The 27,354-nt window shown below is 36.4% G+C and overlaps 1 protein-coding gene across 4 annotated transcripts in view; it reads left to right on the forward strand.

Moving 5' to 3' along the window:
* The first annotated feature begins 771 nt into the window (after positions 1-771).
* Positions 772-27,354, forward strand: part of hhat (hedgehog acyltransferase) — a 322,107-nt gene continuing 295,524 nt past the window's right edge. For 2 of the 4 annotated variants that reach the window (XM_051919631.1, XM_051919632.1), the window contains exons 1-2: positions 774-846; positions 5,286-5,430. In XM_051919631.1, coding sequence (XP_051775591.1) covers positions 5,298-5,430 — 133 coding nt within the window. In that variant the 5' untranslated portion in view covers positions 774-846; positions 5,286-5,297. Of the gene's footprint in view, positions 847-5,285; positions 5,431-27,354 lie in introns of all 4 variants that reach the window. The other 2 variants (XM_051919634.1, XM_051919633.1) reach the window with 2 other exon arrangements.

A 27,354-nucleotide genomic window follows, 5' to 3' on the forward strand; every position in this document is an offset into this window, starting at 1 on the left:
AATTCCTAAAAATAAAGATAAAAAAATTAGGTAGCATACAAAAGTGTCTGCTAATAAAAAAGGAGAAATCCAGTTTTTTGTAAACACAGTGACGGGGTAACGACAGCTTTTTAAAATTGGGTTAGGAGCTCAAAAAATTAAAGTTGGTTGGGATGAAAACCTGCAGCCATAGGGGACCCCCCCCCCCCCCCCAGGGACTGAACTCGGGAATCACTGCTCTAGACTAGTACAGCACTACATTTGAAACATAACCTGGATACTGCATTTCAGACTGTAAAATACTGTAATTTAAAAAAATAAAGCGAGAGAGAAACCCGAACCCCACGTGTACAGCATATGTTTTTATGAAATGAGCAAACCGAAAACAACAAACGTACACAAATACGACAGGTTTACTAAATAGTCACACTATTTTAATTAAAATATGAATATCCCAGTAACATTTCACTTAAGTTTAAGAAAAATGACTTAAAACAAGAAAAAACAAAAATGTTTTCGTACCATATACTGACCACCAAAGACATTATATTGCTATTTCGTGCGTACAAAAATAAATGGGATATTTCAAGTGTGAACAGCCCTTTAAGAATTCTTTTCCTGAAGAAAGGAGCTACGTAAAAAAATCCTGTGATCCGAAGTTCGCTATCAGTGGCTGGCAAGTTGTTTGCGAAAAAAGCGGCTTTTGTAATTGACAACTTTTTATCCAATCCGAGAGAGGACGATAACACCGTGTGACTGATTTGGCCAATCGAAAAGTCCTATGGAAAAATAAGGCGGCTGTTTGGGTATCGTGTTCAAAGTTGCCGGAGGAAGCGAATCCTGGTTGTCGAGCCGTGCGTTTTCGCTGTGAGTACATTGATACTGTTAACAAAATTCGGGGGGTATTAATGTAAATGTGAGTATGTGTAACGCACGCGTAATAGTTTATATGAAAAAACAGCCATTAACCTGTCTGCAAAATATTATTTACTGTGGCTGCATTGCCATTGAAAATTCCTTTCTGAATGTGTAAATCATTTGATTCTACAGAGCGCCCGGCACACGCTCGACTTTCAGGCTCCTCCTCCACATATTTTGAGGTAAACTTCCCGTTCTATCCCCATTTGGACCTTAGTGTCATCTTCTGAAATTTTGGTATTTTCAAATGTCGTTTGACTGGCGACATGAGAACACTTTAAATGAAAATCTCATGAAGGAGTATTGTTGTTTATTAAGAGCACATAAAGCACAAAGTAATATGATAAAATAAAATCAGTTAATGCTAAAAATGTGAATGTATATACTGTGACGAGGTTTTAATAGAGGTTTATGATATGAAGGTCTTCCCGCGGTATTAAAACCAATGATTTAAGTCGTTCCTTATCACTTCAGCTTACTGGTAACATATAGTGTCGACTGTGTAACTCCCATGCCTTTTTTGAGAGTGTCCCTGTTTAAAGACATTATGCATAATGCTTCTTGTAAATATAAAATGACAAGACTGCTTTTTCGAACTATACTACAGCTTCATTAAAAGGTAATACGGAATCTAGATAAGATGTGTCTTAAAGGGCGAATGAATACAACTTCTACTGTATCACTCGCTAACTCAACAAATTTTTTAGTTAGCCAATAAAAGGTGTCATTTTGCTTGGCTTTTCTCTAACTCAACCAAGCAGGTCATGCACAAGGTTTACAGTTTATTAGTGAAGTAGCAGGGTCTTTTGAATCTTCAGCCTGTCGGTGTACAGTTTAACTTTTTATCTATTCTACTGTCCATTAAAGTGATCTATTAGCCATGTTGCAAGTAAAATGTAAAAAATGTAATGTTGGGAATTTGATAAAAGACAGTTTTGATTTAGATTTTCTTTAAGTGCCTATTTAGTATGAGTTTCAAGAATCATTATTGTGCATATGAAGATGGTCTTCAAAAAAGCAGATACATTTCTGGAAACAACATAGCAGATATTTTATATTTCATAAAATCTCCAAATATATTATTTTGGTTAAGTGATGTACAGATGCACGTATGTTACACTTGTTATTGTTAACAAATGCTCAGGCTTGCAAAAGGTACAGAAAACCTATACAAAATTAAATGAGATAAAAATTAATTTCTAAATAAGTTTATATATGTAAAGAAAAGTGTTTAATTCTCCCAGTTTTTCAATAAAGTTGTGACATTTTTTCCTTTTATTTTAAGGTCATGTCATTTGTCTGTTTTTGTACTTGCATAACAAAATCCACTGCTTCTCATGTCCCATAGACGGTGCATTGACCCACCTCTTGTGTATCTATCAGTAGCCTGTGATCAGAATCAGAAGTTCTGGCAACCCTTTACATTTAAAGCCTTCAGAAATAGAAAATGTGTTATCCTTGTTAAATACTTCTGTTCATTTTGATTTTCACAAAATTGCAGGAAAAAAGGAGCTTGATATTAAACATGGAGTTTGCAAGAATTGTAATATGAAAATCAGTTACAGTTCAAATTAGAGCTGTTTCATTCACACTGAAATGTTATGTACTGTATATCCAAATATGTGTTAAAGTTTTGAATGTTTAAAATTGAACTGAAAATATTAAGTGTCTGTAGTGACACATTACTGAATCATGCTGTGTGCATCATTACACGATTTTACCTTTTCCAAATTTCTTCCTGGAACAGCATAATTGTAAGAAAGAATATTATACGTGTGTTTTTTATTTGCATTTTGATGTGTTTTTATTGTTTTACCTTATTAATCAAAACTGAAGAAAGCAGAACAAGATCAGATGGAAAGGATTTATCATTAAAACTACATGAAGTGGTATGCAAATAAGGTAGCCATTTGTGCAGCTTTCTGTTTGTGAACTACTCTTCACTACATCATTACCCACTTTTGTGCAAAAGCTTACCTACCCGCACTTTGTTTCTTTTCATTACTTTAGCTTTGATGTCTCTGCAGACAGCGAGAGATTTGTCGTTTCATCATGCCTTGCTGACCCTTCTTTAGTCTTTACCCATCATTGGTAAATGCAAGTACAATTCAAGCCTGGCTGTATTGTTTTCCCTAAAAGCAACACCGTGTATGAGGTGGAAACCCTAGACAAGACGTCATTTATGGTGTGAAAGACTCATTCCCTCAAAGTAAAAAAAAATATATAGCATTCTGTTGATTAAAGTCTAAAATGTCACCATTTTCTATGAGTGAGTACTTGCGCTAAAATGTAATTTTTAATAGCCGACTTTTCCACTTATTAACTGGTAATTTTCAAGGCCCTAGTTTTGAAGTCCAAATAGAGTTAATGAGCAGAACTGATTAGGAAACTACTAAGGTGCCTGCCCTTCAGATATAGCGGAGTTACAATAAGGTTTTAAATGAACATATGGGTTTGCAGTGTTACGTTCTGTGCTAATCTTGAAATATAATAAAACATCCGGTAGTATTTACAGGAACAAATGGAAAAGGTTATCATTAATAACCATTATTAATATGTTTGGCATTCATTGATTAAAAAGAATATTTTTATAGCTGGATTATTTTCATGGACTGGTTGCTTTTGCAAATAACTGAAGTTTGTAGTCAAGGGTGTTGTAGAGTTTATGGGAGAATTAAACCAAAGGACTTCCCATGAAGTATATTGTCATAAAAATAGAATTACCAGTTAGCTTTGTTCTCAGCTGAAAAAACTACTCTTTCTAAAATATACTGTCTGTATTGTGCAGAATTTCCTTTAAGAAATGTGGATTTTACTGTGTATGCTTGTTTGTGAGCTAAGCTGCAATATGCACTCAAAGCTCTATGATAGTCATATCCACCTTTGCCTTCTGCTCGCTTTGCTCGCCAACCCCCCTGGCCTGTGCTACAGAAACACTACTTTTCCCTGATGGGAACACAAATTAGACGATCTACAGGTCTCCGACTTAAAGTTTAAATCCGAAAAATATATTCGATCTCTTTTTGCTGTTCCGTTATTTCACCGAGTAATAATTTCCATTTTTGTTTGCATTAATGCGATCTTTACTATCATTTTCTCAAGACTTTCGAATTTTAATAATAATAATAATTCATTACATTTATATAGCACTTTTCTCAGAGTTTTAGTACTTTCATTATCTCTAACCTGCTCTGCATGTGTATCGTGCCAACATTTTTGAATTCTTTACAACGTTCTACTTTGTCATCTACTCTTTGTCTTTTATTTCCGTCTGAGGGCGTGGTTAAATCTCTTGGCACAGAGTCTCGTTTTGCAGGACTTGAAAGTATCTCTGAAAAAGTCATGTCTTGTCCCAGGCTAAAAAGTCTCGTGTTGTCCCAGGATTTTTTTATTATAATAGAGAGAAATGTTTGTGTTGTGCCCACTGTTGGAATGACAGAGACATAGCAACTGGACAGACACACAGATACACAGACACTTATCCCTTTATTAAGTTGAACGCACTACAAGATACATTCTAATAGATGGTGCACTATAATCGTTAACACGGAGGTCTACACTGATTGCTTAGATTTCACCCTATCTTAGATTGGTAGCATAGCAACTACATCACATAACATTTTAATGTGGTCCAGAGTGAATGAATCATAAGAGCCTTGGGTATTGTTTTTGCCAATGTTTGTTTCTGTCTTTTTGCAAAGTTTGCTATTTCAAATAAGGGTGTTACTTTCCAGCCAAACTGAGGAAGAAACTGTCAAGCTCAGTTACTACTAGATATAGATGTCCTCTAATTCTTCCTGTACTAGTAAACCGGAAGCATTTTCCGACAGAAGAAGAAATGGTGCACAAATGGTGTGAATGAAGGTAGCTGAGCTTTGTGCAAAATTTTGAAACTACATAAATGCAGAAACACATGTTCTTATATGCCTGTTGTTTTGTATTAACCTCTGGACTTTTTCAGTTTCTGATTTGAAATATTATTTATCAAGGGCATCTTTATGATTTGAATTCATTGTGTTAAAATTTAAATGTGTCTTTGAAAAGTCCTAGTAAAAGCACAAATGTAGCCCTTAACCATTGCTGCTCATCAGCATATTTTCTTCTAAAAAAAGCAATTTTTTTTGTGCAACCCTTGGAATCTCTGCCTCCTTACATAATACTTTCATATGTGAACACTGTAAGTGAAGGAGACAACTAGTTTGGTCTGTAGCTGAGCAAAGTATACAGCATCCATTGTATGTTCATACTGTTTATACTTTTTTCGTGCAGTTGTTTGCTTTCAGTACAGAAGAAATTCTTGTAGCATTAAATTAGATTGTTAATGAATAAACCCCACGGTAATGAACTCTTTATTTGTTTCTCATTGTTTTTATTTTGAACACAAACAGTGACAGTAAACAATGCTGATCCAGAGCAGACCACGATTTCAGAAGACAACAACTTTGTTGCCACCTTGGGAGATCTGTCTTTATGTGATCTTATCAATTGCATCTCACTTGTACTCCTTTTATGAAGTTCACAAAGTATCACAAGGTAAGGCATAGAGTCCTGCAAAGCCTTCCTTCTATTTAATTTGAGCAAATTAACATTATACAACTGTACTGTAATAGATATTTAGTAACAAGTATATTTTTGCATAATGAATACTATGTTAAACATTGGCTGGTGTTAATTACTAGTTTAATGATATATCAAAAAAAAAAAAATACTCAGAATTTGCTCCAACTGTGTTGTTGCCTTAGTAAAACACCAGCTCATAAGTAGTTGTTATTTCAATTTAGTTGTATAGTTACTATCCATCCATCCATCCATCCATTTTCCAACCCACTGAATCCGAATACAGGGTCACGGGGGTCTGCTGGAGCCAATCCCAGCCAACACAGGGCACAAGGCAGGAAACAATCCTGAACAGGGTGCCAACCCACCACAGTACTATAGTTACTATAATTTTGTTAATAATGCATGATGCAACCAAAATTGCAAAATACTTGTGACCATTCACAAAATGAACAGCTGATTCCTTAAAACACTTTTTCTTTTCTCAAATTCGTAGGGAAAATATTACTGTTTCTGACAAGATTTTTTTGCTCTGAGGTTCCCTTCTTGAATAATGGCTGCTTTTCAGACTTCTCTGACTGAGCTTAGTCACTGGAACAAGACTTGGCTTGGCACAGTGGATCTCGGCTTTCAGCTCCCCAAAGAGAGCCGCTCATCAGCTTTTTGGTTACAGAGAGGGAGTGAGTTTCAGAGTGTGTGAGAGAAGTGATGAATTCAGCTAGTTTTTAAAGGAAGGTGTACTGTAACTTTTGACAGTAACTTTCAGTAACCGAACCAGCATCCGCTTAAAGAATCATTATTTTGCCAATCAAAGTTGCGATTCATTGAATTATAGGAGTCTACAAAGATCATTTAAAGTCTGATTTACACTTTTGTTATCAGAGGAAGTACAGGGCTGATCAAAAAATTAAGCCATTTCCGCATAAATGTAGTTTGCAGCTGGGTTCCTGCATCTTTGTTAAATCGGTCATAAAGGATGTCTTTGGTATTTTAAGTTATTTCTTCACATGCATTTGCTATGTGAAAATTGTGTTTGAACAGGGGTCTCAAACATGCGGCCCCTGAAACAATTATCTGCTTTCCACAACAACTTACTTGAACTGCCGAAATCTACCACTAGAATCCATTTTACTTTGCAGCATTTTCCTCACAATACTGTTTCCAGTCCAACGATTAGAATTAAAATACCATTCTTCTTACCTCAGCATTCGGTGTTGTTACTTCCAGCGACGTCATTTAAACATAAACAGTCTATGTAAACAACGTTTGCAAATTACTTTGTATAGTTCTTGCTGTTAATTGTACGCCACATTGTTGATTAAAGTCATTAATGTCGTCTTCGTCATTGAAAAAGCACAAGATTGCTGACAAAAAACGAATATTCTAGGATAAATGGGGAAAATTTATATTTTGTCATGGAGGTCGGAGACAGAGCCCAGTGTTTCATTTGTTTGCAGTTTATCTTTGTGTTTAAGGAGTACAATGTGCGTCAAGAACAGTAAGGTGCATTGTCTGGCAAACTGCACGAGGAAAAGGTTCAGCAACTGAAAGCATCAATTACAAAACAGCAAACCTTTTTCTCAAATGTTAGTAAGTCAGTTGATGATTCTGTAAAAGTGAATTTTGTCCTCTGTAATATGATAGCAAAATCTTTGCGACCGTTCACTGAAGGCCAGTTCATAAAAGATTGTTTTATAAAGGTATGTGAAATTACTTGTCCGGACAAAAAGAAACTGTTTGAAGGCGTAAGTTTGTCCAAAAATACTGTTGCTAGCAGAATTACTGAATCAGCTAGTAACATTCATCAGCTACTGATTACAGCAGCACAGGGTTTTGAAGCATATTTCATAGCGATTCACGAGAGTACTGGTGTAACAGATACTTCATACTGTGCTGTGTTCATTCATGGGGTTGATGAAAACCTAAACGTAACTGAAGAATTATTATATTTATTACTTATGAAAAGCTCAACGACTGGTCGTGACATTTTTCAAGATTTGGAAGGCTGCATTAACAGAGCAGGACTGCCATGGGGTAAACTTGTGTCTGTGGCAACAGATGGTGCACCAGCAATGTATTCTGAAAATGTTGGTGTTGTGGTAATATTGGAAGCAAAACGAAACCACCTTTTTTGTCTGGGCCTTTTACTGCCGTACACTGCATTCTGCATTAGGAAGCGCAGTGTGGCAAAAGTCTACAAATGAAAGAAGTTATGGACATTGTTGTTAAGATGGTTAATTTTATATGAGCAAGAGGTCTCAACCACAGGCAGTTCACTTCATTCTTGTCTGATATGGGCACTGAATATGGAGAGTTGCTGTATTATACTGAAGCCAGATGGTTGAGTCAGTGAAATGTGTTGAAGAGATTTTTTTGCCTTAAGGCAGGAGATCGCACTTTTTATGGGACTGAAAGATAAAGACATTTGCCAGCTGTCTGATCCATCTTTTCTATGAAATTTAGTGTTTCTTACAGATGTCATGGAACACCTCAGCGTAGTCAACTTGAGGCTCCATCATCATTATTACCTGCTTTGGACCCTGAACGATAGTGTCAAATCATTCGCATGTAAGCTGTCTTTGTGGGCCAAACAGTTGCAGTCTGGCAATTTGACTCATTTCTCAGCTATGCAGTCGTCGGTATTACTCATATATAATTTCTCAATTACTTGAAGAGTTTGATTGACGTTTTGAGGAGTTCCAGGCTCAATTTGCACTCTTGTGACTCCGTTTATGGTGAATGTTGCTTGCGTTTTGGAAGATTTACAGATGAAGATTGTGGACTAGATGAGCATCTGCACGCAACAATGCAATTGGCTACTGCTTTTTTTTTGCTTTTTTTTTTTTTAAACAGTAGGTGGAGTGCCAATCCTGCCACCAGCCCCCATGTTTTCCCTGCAAGTTGGAGGACATTTTTGCAGGGCTGGATACAGGTTAACGTCATACCCATCACGAAGCAATTTCAGGTTAAGGGCCTTGCTCAAGGGTCTAGCGGAGTGGAAACACTTCTGGCATTTACAGAATTCGAACTAGCAACTTTCTGGTTGCCAGCGTAGACCCCTTCCCTCAGAGACACCACTCTACCCTCATTGTGTTACACTGAGTTGTATATTTAAAGTTAATGAGTGAATCATTGCACTGATATTTATTTGTTCATTTTGCATTTACTGTAAAAATATGGACAGTTGTGTGGAACATGGCCATCGAATTTTTAGAATTTTCCTAAAATTCTGTTCTATAGATTTTTTTCTTTTTAAGCCAATCCTATTTTTTTCCATGCGTTTTTCCTTGACCACTTTGCAGCTTTTGTATAGCTCAGTCTCGTTGTAGTTACTGAGGTACTGTAGTAAATGAATCTATACAATGCATTGTGCTATGAGCACCATGGCATAAAACAAAATCAAGACAAAATAGACATATTATAGACAGAAGGAGTTTGGTATGGATATATTCTGTATTGCATTGTCACCCATCTGTTTTTTTTTTTGTTTTTTTTTTCCATACATCCTTTCATTTGCAGAAACCATTTAATCAACTTTTATATTTGTGTGCTTCATGTGCCTTTCATGCATAGCAAACTCTGGGAAATGTGTCGGCACATCAGAGGACACACTTATATCAGCAAAATTTAGAGTTTATGGTTAACCTTGAATGTATATCTTTGGCATGTGGGAGAAAAACCAGAGTAACTGAATGAAAACGTTGCTCAACGAAGGAAAGAAAATTCAAATTGCAGCCAGTTAGTGACTGGACAATGTTTTAAATCCAGGCTATACCCTGACTGGTGTGTATTTTATGTGTTGTTTGTCTATGTATAAAGCAATGTGTCATCTCGGTGTGCTCCATTTTGTAACACCTTTTATCACATTCCAATCCTAAAACTATATCCCTAGAGTTTGTGTTGGAATACTAATTACAGTGTTGTGCATAATACAAAAAGTTACTATTGGTCGTATCCAATACTATTGGTCGTATATGGCCAAAAGAAAATATATATATATATATGTTGACTGTTTGGTTATAGTAAGCACATTGCATCTGTAGTAAGCTATACTTTACAAATGAAATATCCAGCATACATGTATTTACTGTCTGCACATAAGGTAGTTATTATGGGATTATAAATTAACAGCTCAATAAGAACACGTAGATAATATTTGGAAATATTCTTCACTTTCCTGATTTATGTTACACATCACTTACTAAACATGCAAACAGCGGATGCTAGATTGGCCCTGTGTAGATGTATAGATGTGTGCATGAGTTCACTCTGCAGTTTACTGGTACCATCTAATAGGCATTGGCCCCACGTGATCCTATACTTCATTAAGTTGGTTGACTTGAGTATATTTGTTGGACCACTGACCCATGTGCACACAACATTTTGGAGAAACTGGAAAATGACGACAACCTTAATCAAACAGGGTAATGGAGCCAAACCTGCTAAATAATGACTTGCACACATAACAATTCATATTATTGAGCCATTATTCTAATGTGTGATGATGTGACAAATATATTACATCTCAAAAATGATTAATATGATGTACGACTCTGTTTTAGTCCCCATTTAAAAGGGCCAGTGATACATATTTGAACTGAAGAATTTATATTTTTTTGGTAGTTTATATCGACTACTTGTTGTTTCTCAGGGAACTGGCCCACAGGACAGGAATATCTCTGTCAAGCTTCACTTCATCATGCCAGCTGTGCTGGAAAGTATTAACCGAACCCACGAGGCACTGCATCCACATCATTACATGTGCCAGGTGCTCAGAGGATGGTGCCTTGCACCTTTCACTGACCCCCAGAGCACAGTGGAGAGGTGCTATAATGCCGCATGCGATCTTGCATTCTCAGGTGTGGAACATAGCCAGATACTCATGAATGAAGGTGGTGGTGTCTTGATCCATCAATAGGTAGGTAGTAGGGCTCTGTTGGCCAGTTAAGTTCTGCAGCATCATGATTGTATATGTATGAAGTTGATTAACATGCTCCACATATCAATGTTTGAGAGTGGCATTCGAGGTGCAATAATGTACGCATATTTACAAGGTGATTACGGTACATTGTGTAGAAATGTATGTATGGAATGTTTTATAAACCTAATTTTTTTTTGCATACACATTATCCAGTTTTTTTTTTTTTGTTTTTTTTGCCATGTGCGTATTTTCATGCATGAATACATTCAAAGTTTTGTAAATATATACACTCAATGTCTGAACACACACCATAATGACTAAAAAGAGAGGAGAAAAAACAAAACTTCTGAGTTGTTGGTTACTGTCAAGGTGAGACACTATGCCATTGGTATATAGGAGTTCCAGTAGTGTTTGAGACATTTCAGATGTTAATTTCGTTGTCTGAAAGTACTTAGTGTCAGAGAGATGATGTGCCACATTGTTTATAATGATTTTAAGCTTTGTTTTCATTCTCTCTTTTGCAGTTACAGTATATACTTGTGGATAAATTCCCCCATGGATAAGTTGGGACTCTATTTTACTGTATACAGTGGAACCTCGGATCACGACCGTAATTCGTTCCAAAACTCTGGTCATAACCCGATTTGGTCATGACCCGAAGTAATTTCCCCCATAGGATTGTATGTAAATACAGTTAATCCGTTCCAGACCGTACAATCTGTATGTAAATGTTTTTCTTTAAATATTTTTAAGCACACATATAATTAACTATACCACAGAATGCACAGCGTAGTAGTAAACTAAATGTAAAAACATTGAATAACACTGAGAGAACCTTGAACAACAGAGAAAACTAACACTGCAAGAGTTCGCTCTATAGCGTTACGAAGCGCTCGCTAAAAACACTTTTTTTAATGAGTTTTAAGCACAGGGAAAAACATGAACATTTGAAAAATCCATAATTTAATAAACAACCAAGAAAAGTAACATTGCAACAATGCATGCAACGAACCGATCGCTGTAAACAGAAGTGAAGCGGAGGTTAAAATCCAATAGAAAAAAGTCTTCATTAAATACAACAAGGTTAAAACAATGCTCGAATCATTCTCTTTAAAAACAAGCCTGGTGCATTCTTTAACTGCCTTCTCGGCCTTATGTGGCCAGCCCCCCCCACTCTCTCTCTCTCTCTCTCTCTCTCTCTCTCTCTCTCTCTCTTGTTCGCTTCACAGGGAATGCACAGGGAGAGACTGAACACGTGCAGAAATCATCAGCATGCACAAACCGAAAGGGAAACTGGCTTGTTCATATACCGAGTGTGTGGTCATGAACAGATGCAAAAGTTTGGCGAACTTTTTGGTCGCAACCCGATTTGTACGTGTTCAGAGACGTTCGTGAACCGAGGTTCCACTGTAATTTCAGATTTTTTATAATGTTGATCATATAAATCGAATGCGGAAAACTCATGCTATTGGTCCAAGAGATTACGATAATCTGAGAGAGTAACCATGGAGCACACTGCCTTTTTTTTTCTATGTGGGTGCGGCAATGCGCTGTATCAGCGCATACTCCTAACCTCTCTCTCTCTCTCTCTGTAATGCCTATGTGACCACACAGTAATACCCGAACTATTCCGAAGCAATGTTTGCACTGATTTGTGTTTTTTGTATCTCACACCCTCATATAGGGGTGGGCGGTATGACCAAAATTCTATATCACGGTATTTTTCTAAATTATCCTGGTTTCACGGTATTCGACGGTATTTTTTTCCCCATGTATGAGTGGATGTTAACCACATTTTCCACTGCAATTACTGGCTAAGAATAACCTATTCCACTGTCAAGAGTATTGTACATTGTACAAAAAAAAAACATTTTAATATGCACACAAGTATTAATACAGATTTGCATTGCCCCATAAAGTGATAGTTTTCAAGGGGGTGGCACTAATGAAGAGAAGGTATCACATTGCATGACAGATGCAGTCAAAATATAGAACCTTTTTATTGAACAAATTTTGCAAAAATTGAAACTATAATTTTGACAACATATTTTCAACCATACAAAGAGGCATTTAGACTTAGTAAAATATCCAGAAGTGCTTGTCAAAAGTTGTATTGCACTGAATATGTCTTAGAAAAGGAATAAATAGTAAATATTTTTTGTAAACCAACTACACTTTCTGTTAATGTTAACAATCTCTGTCCACTGACATGTTAGTGACTTTTTAAACAACTTTATCATCATTAAACTGCATAATATTTAAACTAATAAATAATAACAATAAAATAAATAATAGTATTATTACTGATAGTTGCACTATTACTTCAAGACTTCAAGCCCAGGTGCATTACACAGTATTCATCAAATTAAAATAAAATAAAACAAGTGCAACTTGGTGATGACATCTTTACCAACTGAACCATCATTTAGGCAAACTGCATTAATATGGACCTTGCTTCAAGCTAAGCTATTATGCAGAAATAATAAACCTGCAACTTGCATTTATAATGCTATTTGTGGTATAGCCCTACGGAATCATATTAGGGCCACGGTGAAGAAAAAAACAAACTATATGTCGAGAATAAAGTCGACATTTCCACTTTATTCTCATAGTTTACTTCATAATTAAAGTAGAATGTCGTAAGCTAAACTTCTTCCTAAAATCAATGTTTAATTTACTAGATTTTGTCAAATCCTGTCATAAATTAATGCAGCACATTAAATGCTTTGTGTTGCGTTCCCCGACCCAGTTGTTAATCACTACGCTTGTTAAACTGACTTCCTCCGCACTAAGAGGAGACAGCGATCACCATACAGAATCCATTCACTTCATGATATTCCTGCTTTCTGAAAATTTAGAATGCTAAGATAAATACTTGATATCATTTTCATGATGAAATGCATTAAAGCAGGTATTACACATGCACGGTAGTGAGGCCGTAGTTCTGCTCCCTCGCAGTAAGGGGTCCCCAGGTGTATGTTCATTGTAGAGAACTTTATGGCAGGTGTGATGAAGCTCCAGAAAACTGGATGTATGAATGGCTATCGCACAAGTTTAACTTAAATATTGTGTAAATGTTGGGTTTGTGATCTGGTGGTCGGAGACACGAACACAGAATTCAATGCATGTTCTTCTGAGCGGGTTGTCTTTATTGCATGCATGCTGTCTCTATCTGACGTACCAAAACCCCAGTTCCTATCCTTCCTTTTTCTTTCACCACATAACCAATCACCACACGATAAACATCTTTGTGAAATTAAAACTAGTTATAAACTTAGCCCACGGAGTGTTCAGAACTTTAAAAATATCTTCGTTATAAATTTTTAATTATGCCATCCATTCAGAGTTGCGCCCATCTCTGAACGAGCCGCCAGCACATCGCAGGATGAATACAAGCAAAATAGCATAACAAAACCCCACATCCTACATGACTTTGAAAGGAAACTGAAGCACGCCGAGTAATAAAGTATCTATCTATCTATCTATCTATCTAAACCCACCAGAAAAACATGCAAATGCAAGGCAGACACGCCGCCGTGCCCCCATATGATTAATGCATGCTTTAATGCATTTCACCATGAAAATTATATTAAGTATTTATCTTAGCATTCTAAATGTTCAGAGAGCAGGAAGATCATGAAGTGAATGTATTCTGTGCGGCGATCGCTGCCGGCGCCTCCTCTTAGTGCAAGAAGAAGTCAGTTTAAGAATCTCAGAGAACACTTAACACAAAGCATTTAATGTGCTATATAACTTATGACAGGGTTTGAGAAAATCTAGTAAATTAAATATTCATTTTACGATGAAGTTTAGTTTACGATGTTCTACTTTAATGACAAATTACGAGAATAAAGTCAACATTTCGACTTTAATCTTGACATAAACGGCGAGAATAAAGTAGAAATGTCGGGAATAAAGTCAACATGTCGTCACACTATTACACAGTACCCAGGTACATTACACTGTATTGAAAACAAATACTGCAAGCCAAGTTGTACTTGTTTTATTATCCAGTAGTATAGAAACAGTATTTACACATCTGACCTTTTAAAACTAAAGTATCTCCAGGCGACGGACTTGACTCCTTTTTTTTCTGCAAAAGTTCTTCTGTGTCATCATGTTCAACTTTATTGTCGGCTTCAGTTTCAGAATGTTCTCTGTCCATTTTCACCACGCAATACCTACGCTTCCGCTACCTATTTGGTGGTGTAGCAGTGAAAAAGAGCCCCCGCGCAACAAATCTGTGTTTAGCGGTGTAGCACTGAAAAAGGTCCCCACTTGAACAGTTTCCCGCTGCGCCACGTTCCGAACGTCGTTTAGGCAATTTAAACCGGTGTTGCGGTATAAGAAAAATCCATATCATAAAAAAAATAAACGGTTTTCGGTATGAACCGGAATACCGCCCAGCACTACCCTCATACACCTTTATCATAAGAGCATCCCTTATCTACGATGGAGCGTTCGATCAGAAGAAAATATGAAGCTGGTTTTAAATTAAATGTCGTTGAAGTAGCGAAAGAAATTGGTAACTGTGCTGCTGCAACAAAATTCGATGTGTCTGAGAAACTGATGTGAGATTGGAGGAGGCAAGGAGATAAAAAAATTAAGTGTCGCACTTTTGAACGGGCGTATAAGTCGGGGTCTGATTTTTATGATCGATTTTTCGTGTTTCAAGACCCGACGTTTACGTGAGTATATACGGTACCTCCAGGAGGTCAAGATCGTGTCCCATAATTGAGCCTGCCTTTTTAATTAATATGTTGATCCCATTTGCTTTCTTTGAAGTGATGTTACCAGCACAGCCCACCACAGCATAAAAAAATTGCACTAGCCATTACAAAGTTATAGAATACGTAATGGATGTCACTACTCACATTAAAGGAGTACAGTATCTTAAGAAAAAGTGTCTGTTCTGCTCTGTTTTATATTTTCTTCCTGTGTTATGAGACCAGTCCAGCCTGTCATTGATGTGGACTCCCTAGTATTTTTAGTAGTGCACCACTACCACATTCACTTCCTGAATAGTGATAGGATATTGAAGCTTTTAGGTTCAGTGAAAGTCAAAATTACCAGATCCTTGGTTTTGTTAATGCAGACAATTCCTTTTGTACCAAGAAGCAAAGTCCTATACCTCACTCCTATACTCTGTTTCATCCAACTTGTCGAAACACATTAGTGCAGAATCCTCAGAAAATTTCTGCAAGTAACATGATGTGGTGTTATAGTGATCCCCCGCCTATCGCGGAAGTTACATTCCAGACCCATCGCGATAGATGAAAATCCGCGATATAGAAAGACCACATTTTTTTTATAGTTTAAGCCTTAAAATACCCCTCCCACACGCTTTAAACACATGTTAACTTATTAAAACACACTTTGGATACACATATGATACACGGATGTTGGGCTAAAGATATGAGTAACATAATAATAATCATCATCAGTTTTACCTTTTCCTGTATGGTCAAGGTCTTCCTCTGGTGCTTAGCCTCACTGCTACCAGAAGGCTTACAAGATGCAGGACGCTTGGGAGCCATTGTAGGGCTTAAAACAAACAAAAAGCTCACAAAAGTTTGCTCACAAAAGTTGGACTACAAGCAAGGTATGCAATACACGATTACACCACGTTAGCAGCAGCTAATCAGAGCCCAAGAGAATAAAATCAGCCCTGATTGGTTGAGTCTCCTCTTTCAGCCAATAACGGGCTTTGTAAGAAATCATCTGGGTGCTGTAGCGCAAAACTCTTCGTCTGCTGAAAACCGTATGCTTTGTTATGAATTGGCTGCAAAGTACACTACAGGTAGGATGTACTTATTGAATTTTTCCGCAATATCACGGGGGCACGATAGCTGAACCGCGACAGAGGGATTACTGTATATTTATAGTTCAAGGTCTACAGAGTTAAGAGAAAGGAGACCTAACTGTTCCCTGTAGTGCTTCTGTGTTGCTCACACCTATTGAGAGACACAGTCCCTTAGACTCACAAACTGAAGTCTGCCTGGCGGATAGTCCAGGACACCACAGGCTTATCCACCTGCAAATCCCAAAGCTTACCCCTTGACAGGGATGGTTGGAGGCATTGCAGAGATCCAAAAGTGTTTTCCTCGCAGTGCTGCCATCATTGTCCAGATAGGAATAAGCCTTGTTGAGCACACAAATAATTGTATCTTCTCAGTGGGCTCAGGTGGTTTTACTCAATTGGACTTCTGTTGTCCTGGACTAGACTCTTAAAGGTCTTCATGAAGTGGATAAGGGATGTCAAATATACGAAAATTTGTGTTGGAATAATTACTAATAGAATTTATTCAAACATAGTTCTAAGTGCTATTACATATACATTTGTACTTAAAGTGCCTTTGTATGCTTCTTTATTTATTTTTTTATATAATTTTATTGATTTTACTGTAATCATCATTCCATACAAATAGATCAATTTTTACAAAAAAATAGGATTGAAAAACAAATCAATCCCCACCCCTGAGAAAGAGAGCATGGCCAACGGACTAAAACTTAAAAACAGTAAAAATAAATAAATTGATGAGTTTATTAGGTGAATACAGATAAATGGAGAAGAAAAAGAAATGGGAAGAGAATCTACTTCCTCAGTGCTTTAAGAGCTTATTCTAAAATATTATTGATTAGATCCTGCCAGGTTTTGAAAAAGTTCTGCACAGATCCTCTAAGCGAGAATTTGATTTTTTCCAATTTCAAATAATATAAAACATCAGTTACCCACTGACTTAAAAGAGGAGAGTTAGGATTCTTCCAGATTAGCAAAATAAGTCTGCATGCCAATAGTGTAGTGAAGGCAATCACAGTTTGTCCTTCTCCACTTTAAGCCCATCTGGAAGAACACCTAACACAGCTGTTAGTGGATTAGGAGGGATTGTGACACCAAGGCTGTCTGAAAGGCACTTAAAAATTTTTGTCCAGAATGATGTTAATTTGGTACATGTCCAAAGCATGTGACCCTGTGAGGCTGAAGCTTGATTGCAGCATTCACAGGTTGGATCTTGCCCTGCAAACATTTTGGACAATTTCAAGTGAGACAGATGTGCTGGATATATAATTTTGAGTTGAATAATTGTATACTTTGCGCATATGGAGCTCAAATGAATTCTCTGCATTGCTACCTTCCACTCCTTTTCTGAGATGTTGAGTGAGAGATCCTTTTCCCATTGTCCTCTTGGATCTTTTAAAGGGAGGGACTGTAAAATATTTTTATATATTGCAGAAATGCTGTCTAAGTCCTCGAGACTAAGCAATATTTTTTCCAGCATAGAGGAAGGTGGGAGATGGGGAAAATTGGGCAGGTTCTTTTTGACAAAGTTTCTAATTTGAAGATAGCGAAAGAAATGTTTTGCTGGAAAATTAAATTTGGAATGTAATTGTTCATAGGATGCTAAGATGTTGTCTATATAAAGATCTCTAAGCAATTTAATCCCAAATGTTTTCCAGATGCACATGTTTGCGAGTGTTGAAAAAGGTGGTTCTCATACAGAGGTGCCACAGATAAAAGATTCTAAATCTTAAAATGCTTTCTACATTGGTTCCATATTCTGAGTGAGTGAAGCACAATTGGGTTATTAGTATATTGGTGATAACTTGCATTTATTGGGGCACAAAGCAGGGAATATAAAGAAGTACTGCAGGATTTTATTTCTATTGCGGGCCAAGCCTGTGTATTTTCATCTTTTTGTGTCCAGGTTTTTATAGCTTCTGTGTTTGTTGTCCGGTAGTAAAACTGAAAGTTAGGTAGAGCCATGCCACCTTCTGTCTTAGGTCTTTGTAGAGTCGCTCTTTGGATACGTGGATATTTTAGGTTCCAAATAAATGGAAGTTATGGTTGAATCTAATTGCTTAAAGAATGATTTATTGATGTATATTGGAATGTTTTGAAATAAAAAAGAGAAGCTTAGGAAAGATATTCATCTTAACAACATTAATTCTAGAGTGAGATGGGGGGTTGACCATCTATGCAAGTCTTGCTTAATTTTTTCCATACAGACGTCGAAATTTTGTTGATAAAGAGCTTTATGTTTACTTGTGATATTTACCCCTAGGTATTTAAACTGGACACCTTCTCTTTTATTATTACAGATCAATCTAATATTGTATGCTTGAGAATTCACTGGAAAGAGCACACTTTTATTCAAATTAATTTTGAGACCAGAGATCTTTTGAAGTTCTGTAAGTGCTGTTAAGACTGCAGGCACAGTATTTTGTGGGTCTGATATATACAAAACCATATCATCTGCATATAGAGGAGTTTTCTGTTCAAGTCCTTCTCTGATAATCCGCTTTATCTGATAAGCATTTCGACAGTGAACTGCCAGAGGTTCAATGGCGATAGCAAATAGCAGTGGTGACAAGGGGCATCCTTGTGGTACCATGTTCTAGTTTGAAGTAGTCTGAGCAAATGTTGTTAATACAAACTGAAGCTTCTGGATTGGTATACAGTAGTTTGATCCATGCACAAATATTCGGGCCAAACACAAATTTCTCTAATGTAGTGAAAAGTTAGTTCCATTTAATCATATCAAATGCTTTTTCTGCATCCAATGATAATATCATCTCCAGGGTGTTTGACTTTGCAGATGAATATATTACATTAAACAGGCGTCGAAGATTGGAAGCTAAGTTTCGGCCTTTAATAAATCCAGTTTGATCTTGTGATATTACCGAAGGCAGCACTTTCTCCATCCTTCTAGCTAGGACTTTGGAGAGTATCTTAACATCATTATTCAGAAGTGAAATTGGTCTGTATGGTACACGTTGTAATAAGTCCTTGTTTTGTTTAGGAAAGACGGTGATTAATGCTTGTCGAAAAGTTTGAGCTAGAATTTGATTGTCTCTAGCTTCTGTAAAAGTTGCTAATAAGAGGAGAGCTAGCTAAGTGGAGAATTTCTTATAAAATTCGACAGGGTAGCCATCTGGGCCTGCTGCTTTCTCACTCTGAAAGGACTTTATAGCATCTAGTAATTCTGATAGCACCAGAGGTCTATCCAATTCCTCTGCAATAAAATTATCTATTTGTGGTATCTGTAATGTATCCAGAAATGCATTAGATTGTGTGTTGTTTTCTTTGAACTCGGTAGAATATAAGGATTTATAGTAGTAATTATAGTAATAATGTGTGCATTATATTTTTATGGTCAATGATTTTATCTCCATTCATGTTGGTGATTGCTGGGATTGTATTGCGAACTTCTTGCTTGTGGATTTGTTGAGCTAAGAGCTTATTAGCTTTCTCTCCGTGTTCATAGTAATGATGTCTTGATTTAAAAATGAGTTGTTCAGTTTCTTTGGTTGTTAAGAGGCTGAGCTCTGAATGCAGAGCCTGTATTTTCCTATGAAAAACTTCACTTGGACACCTGGCATGTTCTTGATCTATTCTAGTAATTTCACTGGTTAGCTCCGATACCTTCTTGGTCTCTAATTTATTCTCTGGGAAAGATATGAAATAATCTGTCCTCTTAAGAAGGCCTTTACAGTTTCCCAGAGTATTCCTGCAGAGACCTCTGAGGATGTATTTGTCTCTAGGAAGAAACTGATTTGTTTTCATATAAATCCTGCACAGTTCTCATCTGCTAATAGAAGTGGGTTAAGACGCCATCTGTGAGATGAGTATGTGGGGCATAATGATTTCATCTCCAAGATCAGATGGGCATGGTCAGAAATAACAATAGCATCGTACTTGCAAGATTTAATTGCAGGCAAGAAATTATTATCTATAAAGAAATAAACAATTCTTGAGTAGCAATGATGCACTGGTGAGTAGAAGGAATATGTTCTTGAGTTTGGGTTTAGAAATCTCCAGGGGTCTGATAAGTTGTGGTCAGTTAAAAACTGTGAAATTGTCTTTGCAGTGTTAGGTCTCCTGTCACAGGGGGGATGATATCTATCTAAGAGTGGATTTAAAACACAATTAAAGTCCCCAGCCATTATAATTTCACATTGGGAATAAATGCAAATACATTTCGCATGAATTCCCTATCATCGACATTGGGTGCATAAACATTTATCAAAATCACTTTACAGTTAAATAAGTTGCCCATGACAATCACATATCTCCCTTCAGGATCAGATACTACATCTGATGCTACAAATGAGACTGTTCTATGTATAATAATTCCCACACCTCTAGTTTTCTTTGTAAAGCTGAAATGGAACATTTGGCCAGTCCAGTCTTTTTGCAGCCGGAACTGATCTTTGCTTAATAAGTGGGTCCCCTATGAAAATTACTATTTTAGCGTTTAGACCTGTTAGGTGAGAGAATACTTTCTCTTTAATTCGTGATTCAGGCCTTTTAACATTCCAGCTCACAAAGTTAACTGTCCCATCATGGAGACATTGATTATGAATTTTTGATGTCATTTTGTAGTCTTAACTGGAAGTGAGACAGCTTTAACCTTAATTTCCAGTTTTCCCATGAGTTATTGCCATGCAGCCTATTGTTACATTGGAAGTTATAATTATAAGGATTAAAAGGATAGATTAGATATAGCTTGCTCTCTTTGTCTCCCCCCCCTTATCCCCCCACCCCCCCATTTTGCCTCCCCACGTGTGACTGGACCCCCCTTCACAAAGTCTCAGTCCTCTGACATACCTGGAGACAGAGCATGTCCAAAACAAAACAAGCCCCCCAGCAGCGGCATTTGAGGATTAAAGAGTAGAGATATCTATTGCCGATAAAGTCTAAATACTATAAGCATAAAATATAATCATCAACAGTCTTGAAATATTAAGACAGTAAACCCAGGGAATGGTGTTAAAAAGTGGCACTGGATAAGCATAGTAAACCCTAATGCAATAATAACAATAACAATAAACCAAGGGTATGATGTTAAACAGTCTCCTTTAGAATAGTTAAAAACCAAAAAAAGAAAAGAAAGAACTACTTTAATTTCTTCCACACATACACTTGTAATTAAAACATAAACAAAAAATGGCCAAGAAGAAAAAAGGATGTATAATTATGGTACCCGTATCATTGCAAGCAGATCAGACAGCAGGTAATATCTTCTTGCAATTTAATTTCCTTCAGTTCGGACAAATCGTTTTGGCTTTCATGCACACAGATGAAGTGGCAATCCCCGTTACAGCCGATGCTTCCGGCTCGCGAGTAGATGAATGCGTGAACTGCAAGGCCGTTTCCAGTTTCAAGTGATCTTCTGGAATCGGCGAGCTATCGTGACATGCATCACTTGCACCGTCGCTCCCATTTTCGCTCTCGACTGGAGATGATGCAGTGGAACAGGGTCCTGGGAAGTCTGTGCTTTTGCCTGCCTGTTCCAGGTCAGTCTCTGAAAGGCCGTACCTTGCACTTGCACTTGGGCCTGATGCCTGTCTAGACTTGGATGTAGCTTTAGGTTTCTTTTCCGTTTCTTTCTGACCCCCTTTCTTGGTACTCATGTTTATATACTGTAGTCGAAACTCCTTTGGTTAGGTAAATACAGGATACCTCGGGATAATAAGAAATAAGAGAAAAAATAAAACTGCTGCAATGGAGCTCCGCTTCAGATGTCCATCACCCGTAATGGATGAAACCAACTCCCTCTATGCTTTATTATTATTATTTTTTCTTTTGCATATGTGCCCATCTATATATGTAGATATTGAGAATATTTGTGTTTCACACATACAGTTACTGAATGTTGCATTGTAATCTAGTAATTTCTCTCTTTTTTTTTTTTTTTTTGGTTAGGCAAACACTTTCATTAATAGCAACCTAAAAATTCTACTGCTAATGAAAAAAAATTTAAAAGAAATTAACACAGCAACATTTGAATGCAAGCATAGGTTAAAATTGTTTGTTTTATTTTTTTAAAGCGGCTTGTGGAAGATTGATAAAGCGTGTGGAGCAGCCCGATTGATAAGTTTGTAGAACTGCGTGTCAATCGAGTGCTACGGCAGGGGTCCATTGATCAAAGAATAACATGATTAAATTTTACGGATTAATTTTTCCCCAATACAGATTCAGTAAAAATATAACACATGTACTGTATGCTTAATACTTGCTTTTCATTGACATTAAAAATGCTCTTTAAAATGTAGACATTTAAGCTGTAAAAGGAAAATGGAAATATACCACTTATTTCCCATTGTGTTTAATGAGAAAGGAAACCAGCTTTTGTTTCTTACTGAATGCTTAATGGATTTAATGTAAAACAACAGCAGATTAGGGATTACACATTCAGGAATGAAACAGAGCAGGATCAGAAGCAACTTTTAGGGTTCTGGAGAAGTGTTTAAAATAAGTTGTTAGTAAACCCGCTAAAAAAACAAAAATGACAATACAAGCTACAATTTTAAAAATTATAATAACACAGATTGTGAAATTTGATCCGACAACCCTGATTTGGGATGCAAATGCCACAGATCTGTAGTCATTATGTAAAGAGGCAACTGTCTTCCATAGTGGTGGCATGTTTTGTAGCCTTAGGACAGACTGAATAGGTAACGAACAACACAACAAAGTTGGTCAGCACAGGAATTAAGGACTGACTCCATCTGGTTGAGTGTCTTTAACTGTGTGAAGATTTCTCAGATGTTTCCTCACCTGGTCATCAGTTCTGGAGAGCCCATACCGATGATCAGTGGTGGACTCATCATTGTCCAAAGCAGTTGAAGTGGTAGTAGGTGTTGATATAGTAGGGTGATATGGGAGAACTGGTCATTGGAAGAAGGTGGTGGTTGTGGAATGTGGGAAAATCTATTAAAAATTGGTTCAGGGCATTAGTCTTGTCCACATTCACTTTTAGCACCAGCACCCTGGTTCGCTCCAGTAATTATGCCCATTTCCTTCAAAACATTCTTCATGTTAATTAGAATCGCTTTGTTTTCTATTTTAGCTCTGTAAGCTTTTGTCTTTCACCCTGCTTTTTCTTCAGTCCTCGCTGTAAGGTCTTTAGAGCCTCTTTGTCAACAGACTTGAATGATCTCTTCGGATTCTCATTCATTGGGACTATTAGATTGAAATTAATCATTTGAGCATAATTGAAATATAAAAATATAATTTGCAGGGGAAAAAACTGAAAATCAAATGTGTAAGAACAATGATTTTCTTTATTTTAATTCGATATTTCAGCTCTTGTTTTTTTTTTTTTTTTCCATTCTTTTTAGGATCTGCCTTTTCTATTTTTGATTCGCTTGTATCATCATAAATAAAACAGGCTGCCTAGCTCCAAAAAAAAAGCCCCCACCCGACCTGGACCATTTTTGGGTGCTGTTTCTACTCTACAGCTCTCCTCCATTGTTTCATGATGGTTGTACAGGAATAATATTTTTAACACCTCTTCTGCTCCCATACTCTTGTACTGTCTGTCTTGTTACTGTTGTAATAATCTCAAAGAGAGTCTTTTTTTTCACAAAATCGACTGTATTCATACATTTAATACATAAAGAAAGCAGAAGAATTCTATACTAAAATAGATTAAATTTCTCAATAAAAACAAACACCTCAGAGCTCCTTACAGAATAATATATTTGAGTTAAAATAGCTTCCAATTGTGAACAAATGCTTCTCGTTATGTCTGGAGGTCTACAATTTTGTAATGTTATAAATGTAAAAGCCAGGCTTTTAAAGGGAACTTATCCAGAAATGTTAATTTGACCATATTAAATATGCCAATGGACTGATGGTAGCTTATTTCTTTTCTGTTTTAACAGTAATAGAAAAATGACCACCATATATTTAAATTTCATTTTGTCTATGTAGTACATTTAAAATCGCCATTTTGACGAGCTCTTTCAAAAGTAACTACAGTGTCTTTATCTGTCACAGCCATCCTGCAGTTTCATTTTAGATGTAGCTTCGTGAAGAGAAAAAAAAAATGATCTGCATGTTATTTCTTGATCTCCAGCCTTCGTCTGCAGCATTCAGTACTTACCTGCTCTGTAAAGTATTAAGTCATGTTAAACAGATGCTATCAACACACTATCAGCTGTGTTTTTTTTTGTTTTTTTATAGATTTCTAGTTTTAATTACTTGTTGTGGCAAGATATCATAATAAGGATGCTATCGTTCACCTTAAAATTTTATTCTATGTAGTTTTTTTTTTTTTTTAACTTGGTACTTTAAAAATCAACACTAAAACACATTTTAAATCTACTGATATTTGTGAATTGTGTCAGATTAAAATAATGAGGCAGCACACGCTGATAATTTCAATACGATTTTTTTACATTCAGTTGCTTAATTTGAAAAATACATAATGATTTACAGTGCTTTGGTTTATATAAAAGAGATATTGACAATGACATTATGTTTTCTGGCTTCCAGCAACAAAGAGAAGTATGGCTGACATTAATACGGAAAAAAATGATTTGTGTCTGCTTTTGATGTGTTTGCGCAATTTTTAATCCTGTGCCTTTCTGATGGTGTAGTCCCACTTCAATCATAAAAAAGACTTAAATCAAGCTTAATTAGTATTTATGAGAAATGTATCTTTTATTTGTTTGAAACTAACGTTTTGTATTTTTTTTTAAATTGTGTTATTATTGGTTTGACTTTGATCACATTATCTATATTTGTCCTACTGGGAAAGCTGAATATAAAGATCTGTTCCTTAATGCATGTTGCTACAGCTAAAGGTAATATTACACGTTTGAATGCATTCATCACCATATAACATATATTTGAGTATGTAAGGGTCAGTAGCTTGGGTATTGTGACCATAATCCTGAGCTATGCTCTGCACATGTTCAACTCATGTGATTTCTCTTAATAAGGTTCCCCCCCCCCCCCCAGAGAACTGCTCTGACATGTTTATCTGATTTGTCTTAAGATGTTAACTGCCCACTGAATATTGTTGTGTTCTTTTCTGGAGTTGTCTGGATTTTTGGACAAAATGTATAGTGACAATATGAAAAACACCGTTATCTCACAAAGACAAAGTCAGAAGCCATTGTGTAGGTTTCTAAAGTCTTGTATAGATGACAGTAAAGTTAGCTTTTAATAGCTGGGTTCTTGAGTCAAGCTGCATTGCAGTATGCTTATAATTTACTGAGGTAATGCAAGGAAAGTCATAGTATTTGACCATATTAAACATTCCAGTGCATTTTATTATATAATTTAGTAACTGTTACTTTCAGCATTGTTATGCACTTAATGTCATTTCTAGGATGTTTTGATGGAAAATCTAGTTTGGCTGAACCAAGATCAGAATGCTAGATTGTGTTCCTTTAGCACTGTAACAATGTTGTGTAGATATTTGTCCTGTAGATGGAGACATTGTATGAAACTTTGTCTCTGATACTGCTGTCTCTGCTTGGATTAGACAAGCTAGCTGGTGCATTAAGTTTCTATATTGTTAGTACACAAGGCAGGGATACCTTTGGTTTAGGCCATGAGATGAAAGCCTATCAATGGCTTAGATGGAGGAAAAAAACAAACAGGCAGTCAGCACTGCAGTGCAGAGCAGATGGGAAGAGCAATTTAATTCCGCCACTATAGCTGTCCATAGCAGTGTGTTTGAAGATGTTTTATGTTAATTATTCTACCACTTATGTATTAGATATTTGGAATATGAAATACTACAGTTAAATCATCCTGTGGTAATAAGATACTTAAGAATGACAACAGTTTTCAGAAAACACATTTCATTTCATTTTGTATTTGTTATGCCAAGTATTTTTTATCTATTCTGTGCTTAACACCTAGCTTAGAAAAAAAAATGGAAATTTATTTTGTGTGTTATTTCTTGGGGTTTCTGAAAGTTCCATTTTATCTCCAATTACAGACTAGCAATCAGTAGTTTAGAGTTAAATCATCTACTTCTAAGAAGCAAATATAACCATATGTGTTGTATTTTAAGGACTTGAGAGTGATTTTTATTCTGTATTTTCTTTTGCTTACATAGAAAAAGTAATCCTACTGATAGTTATATATTAGGTAAGTAAAAGAGACAGTAAATGTGTTCATCTGTTTATGTGTGATAATTCAGAAACCACAAAAGCTGGAAATTATTGACTATTTTTTGAGTGGCCATGGGCAGTGCAGTACAAAGTCTAAGAGAAATTAATGCATCTAAAGATAATCAAAGCCACCCAAATACCTGCAGGTGAATTGTAGAAGACGGAGCTTTTCAGTGTTCTTCAGAACTCTTAGGATGTGAGTAGTCTGGGTGGACATATTTAAATGTATACAGCCATGTCATTAAGTATTAGATTTTTAAATGTATATTGGTATTATTTCTGCTTTTATTAATAATGAAAAGTAATAAACAGAACCTTTTTGGCTTTAGTTTATTTCTTGAATTATTTAGGTAGCATCAATTATCACTCTTTTATGTTAGAATTAAACTTTTTTTTTCTTATAATAAAAATAAATATTCTAATTCCAAATAAGAGCATTTTTATATTATTGTATCTTATTTTATGTATGAATATGTTGATGAATTTAACACATGGGCTGTGTTAGGGCTGCTGCCTCGCAGTAAGGAGACCTGGGTTCGCTTCCCGGGTCCTCCCTGTGTGTTCTCCTCGTGTCTGTGTGGGTTTCCTCCCACAGTCCAAAGGCATGCAGGTTAGGTATATTGGCAATTCTACATTGTCCCTAGTGTGTGCTTGATGTGTGTGTGTGCGTGCCCTGTGGTGGGCTGGTGCCCTGCTCGGGGTTTGTTTCCTGCCTTGCACCCTGTGTTGGCTGGGATTGGCTCCAGCAGACCCCCGTGACCCTGTAGTTAGGATATAGCGGGTTGGATAATGGATGGATGGAATTTAACACATATGGTATTAGTGCCAGAATCTGTTGCTACTGCAGTTTTTGACAAAGAGAGTATTTAGTATCCTACATAACATTTGAACTCTCTACAAGAAAAAGAATTACTTAACATGGTTATTCCTGTCCTGAGTATCGTGATACAATATTACACCCAAAATGGGGTCATTATTTGATAGTATTGCCATTTTTTTTCAAAATATTTTGTTTGTAATGTTTTAAGTATTGTGGTTCAGTTCTGCACTATATTGTGACT

This window comes from Erpetoichthys calabaricus, chromosome 15 (genome assembly GCF_900747795.2).
Source record: "Erpetoichthys calabaricus chromosome 15, fErpCal1.3, whole genome shotgun sequence".
In the NCBI taxonomy this organism is placed as follows: Eukaryota; Metazoa; Chordata; class Cladistia; order Polypteriformes; family Polypteridae; genus Erpetoichthys; species Erpetoichthys calabaricus.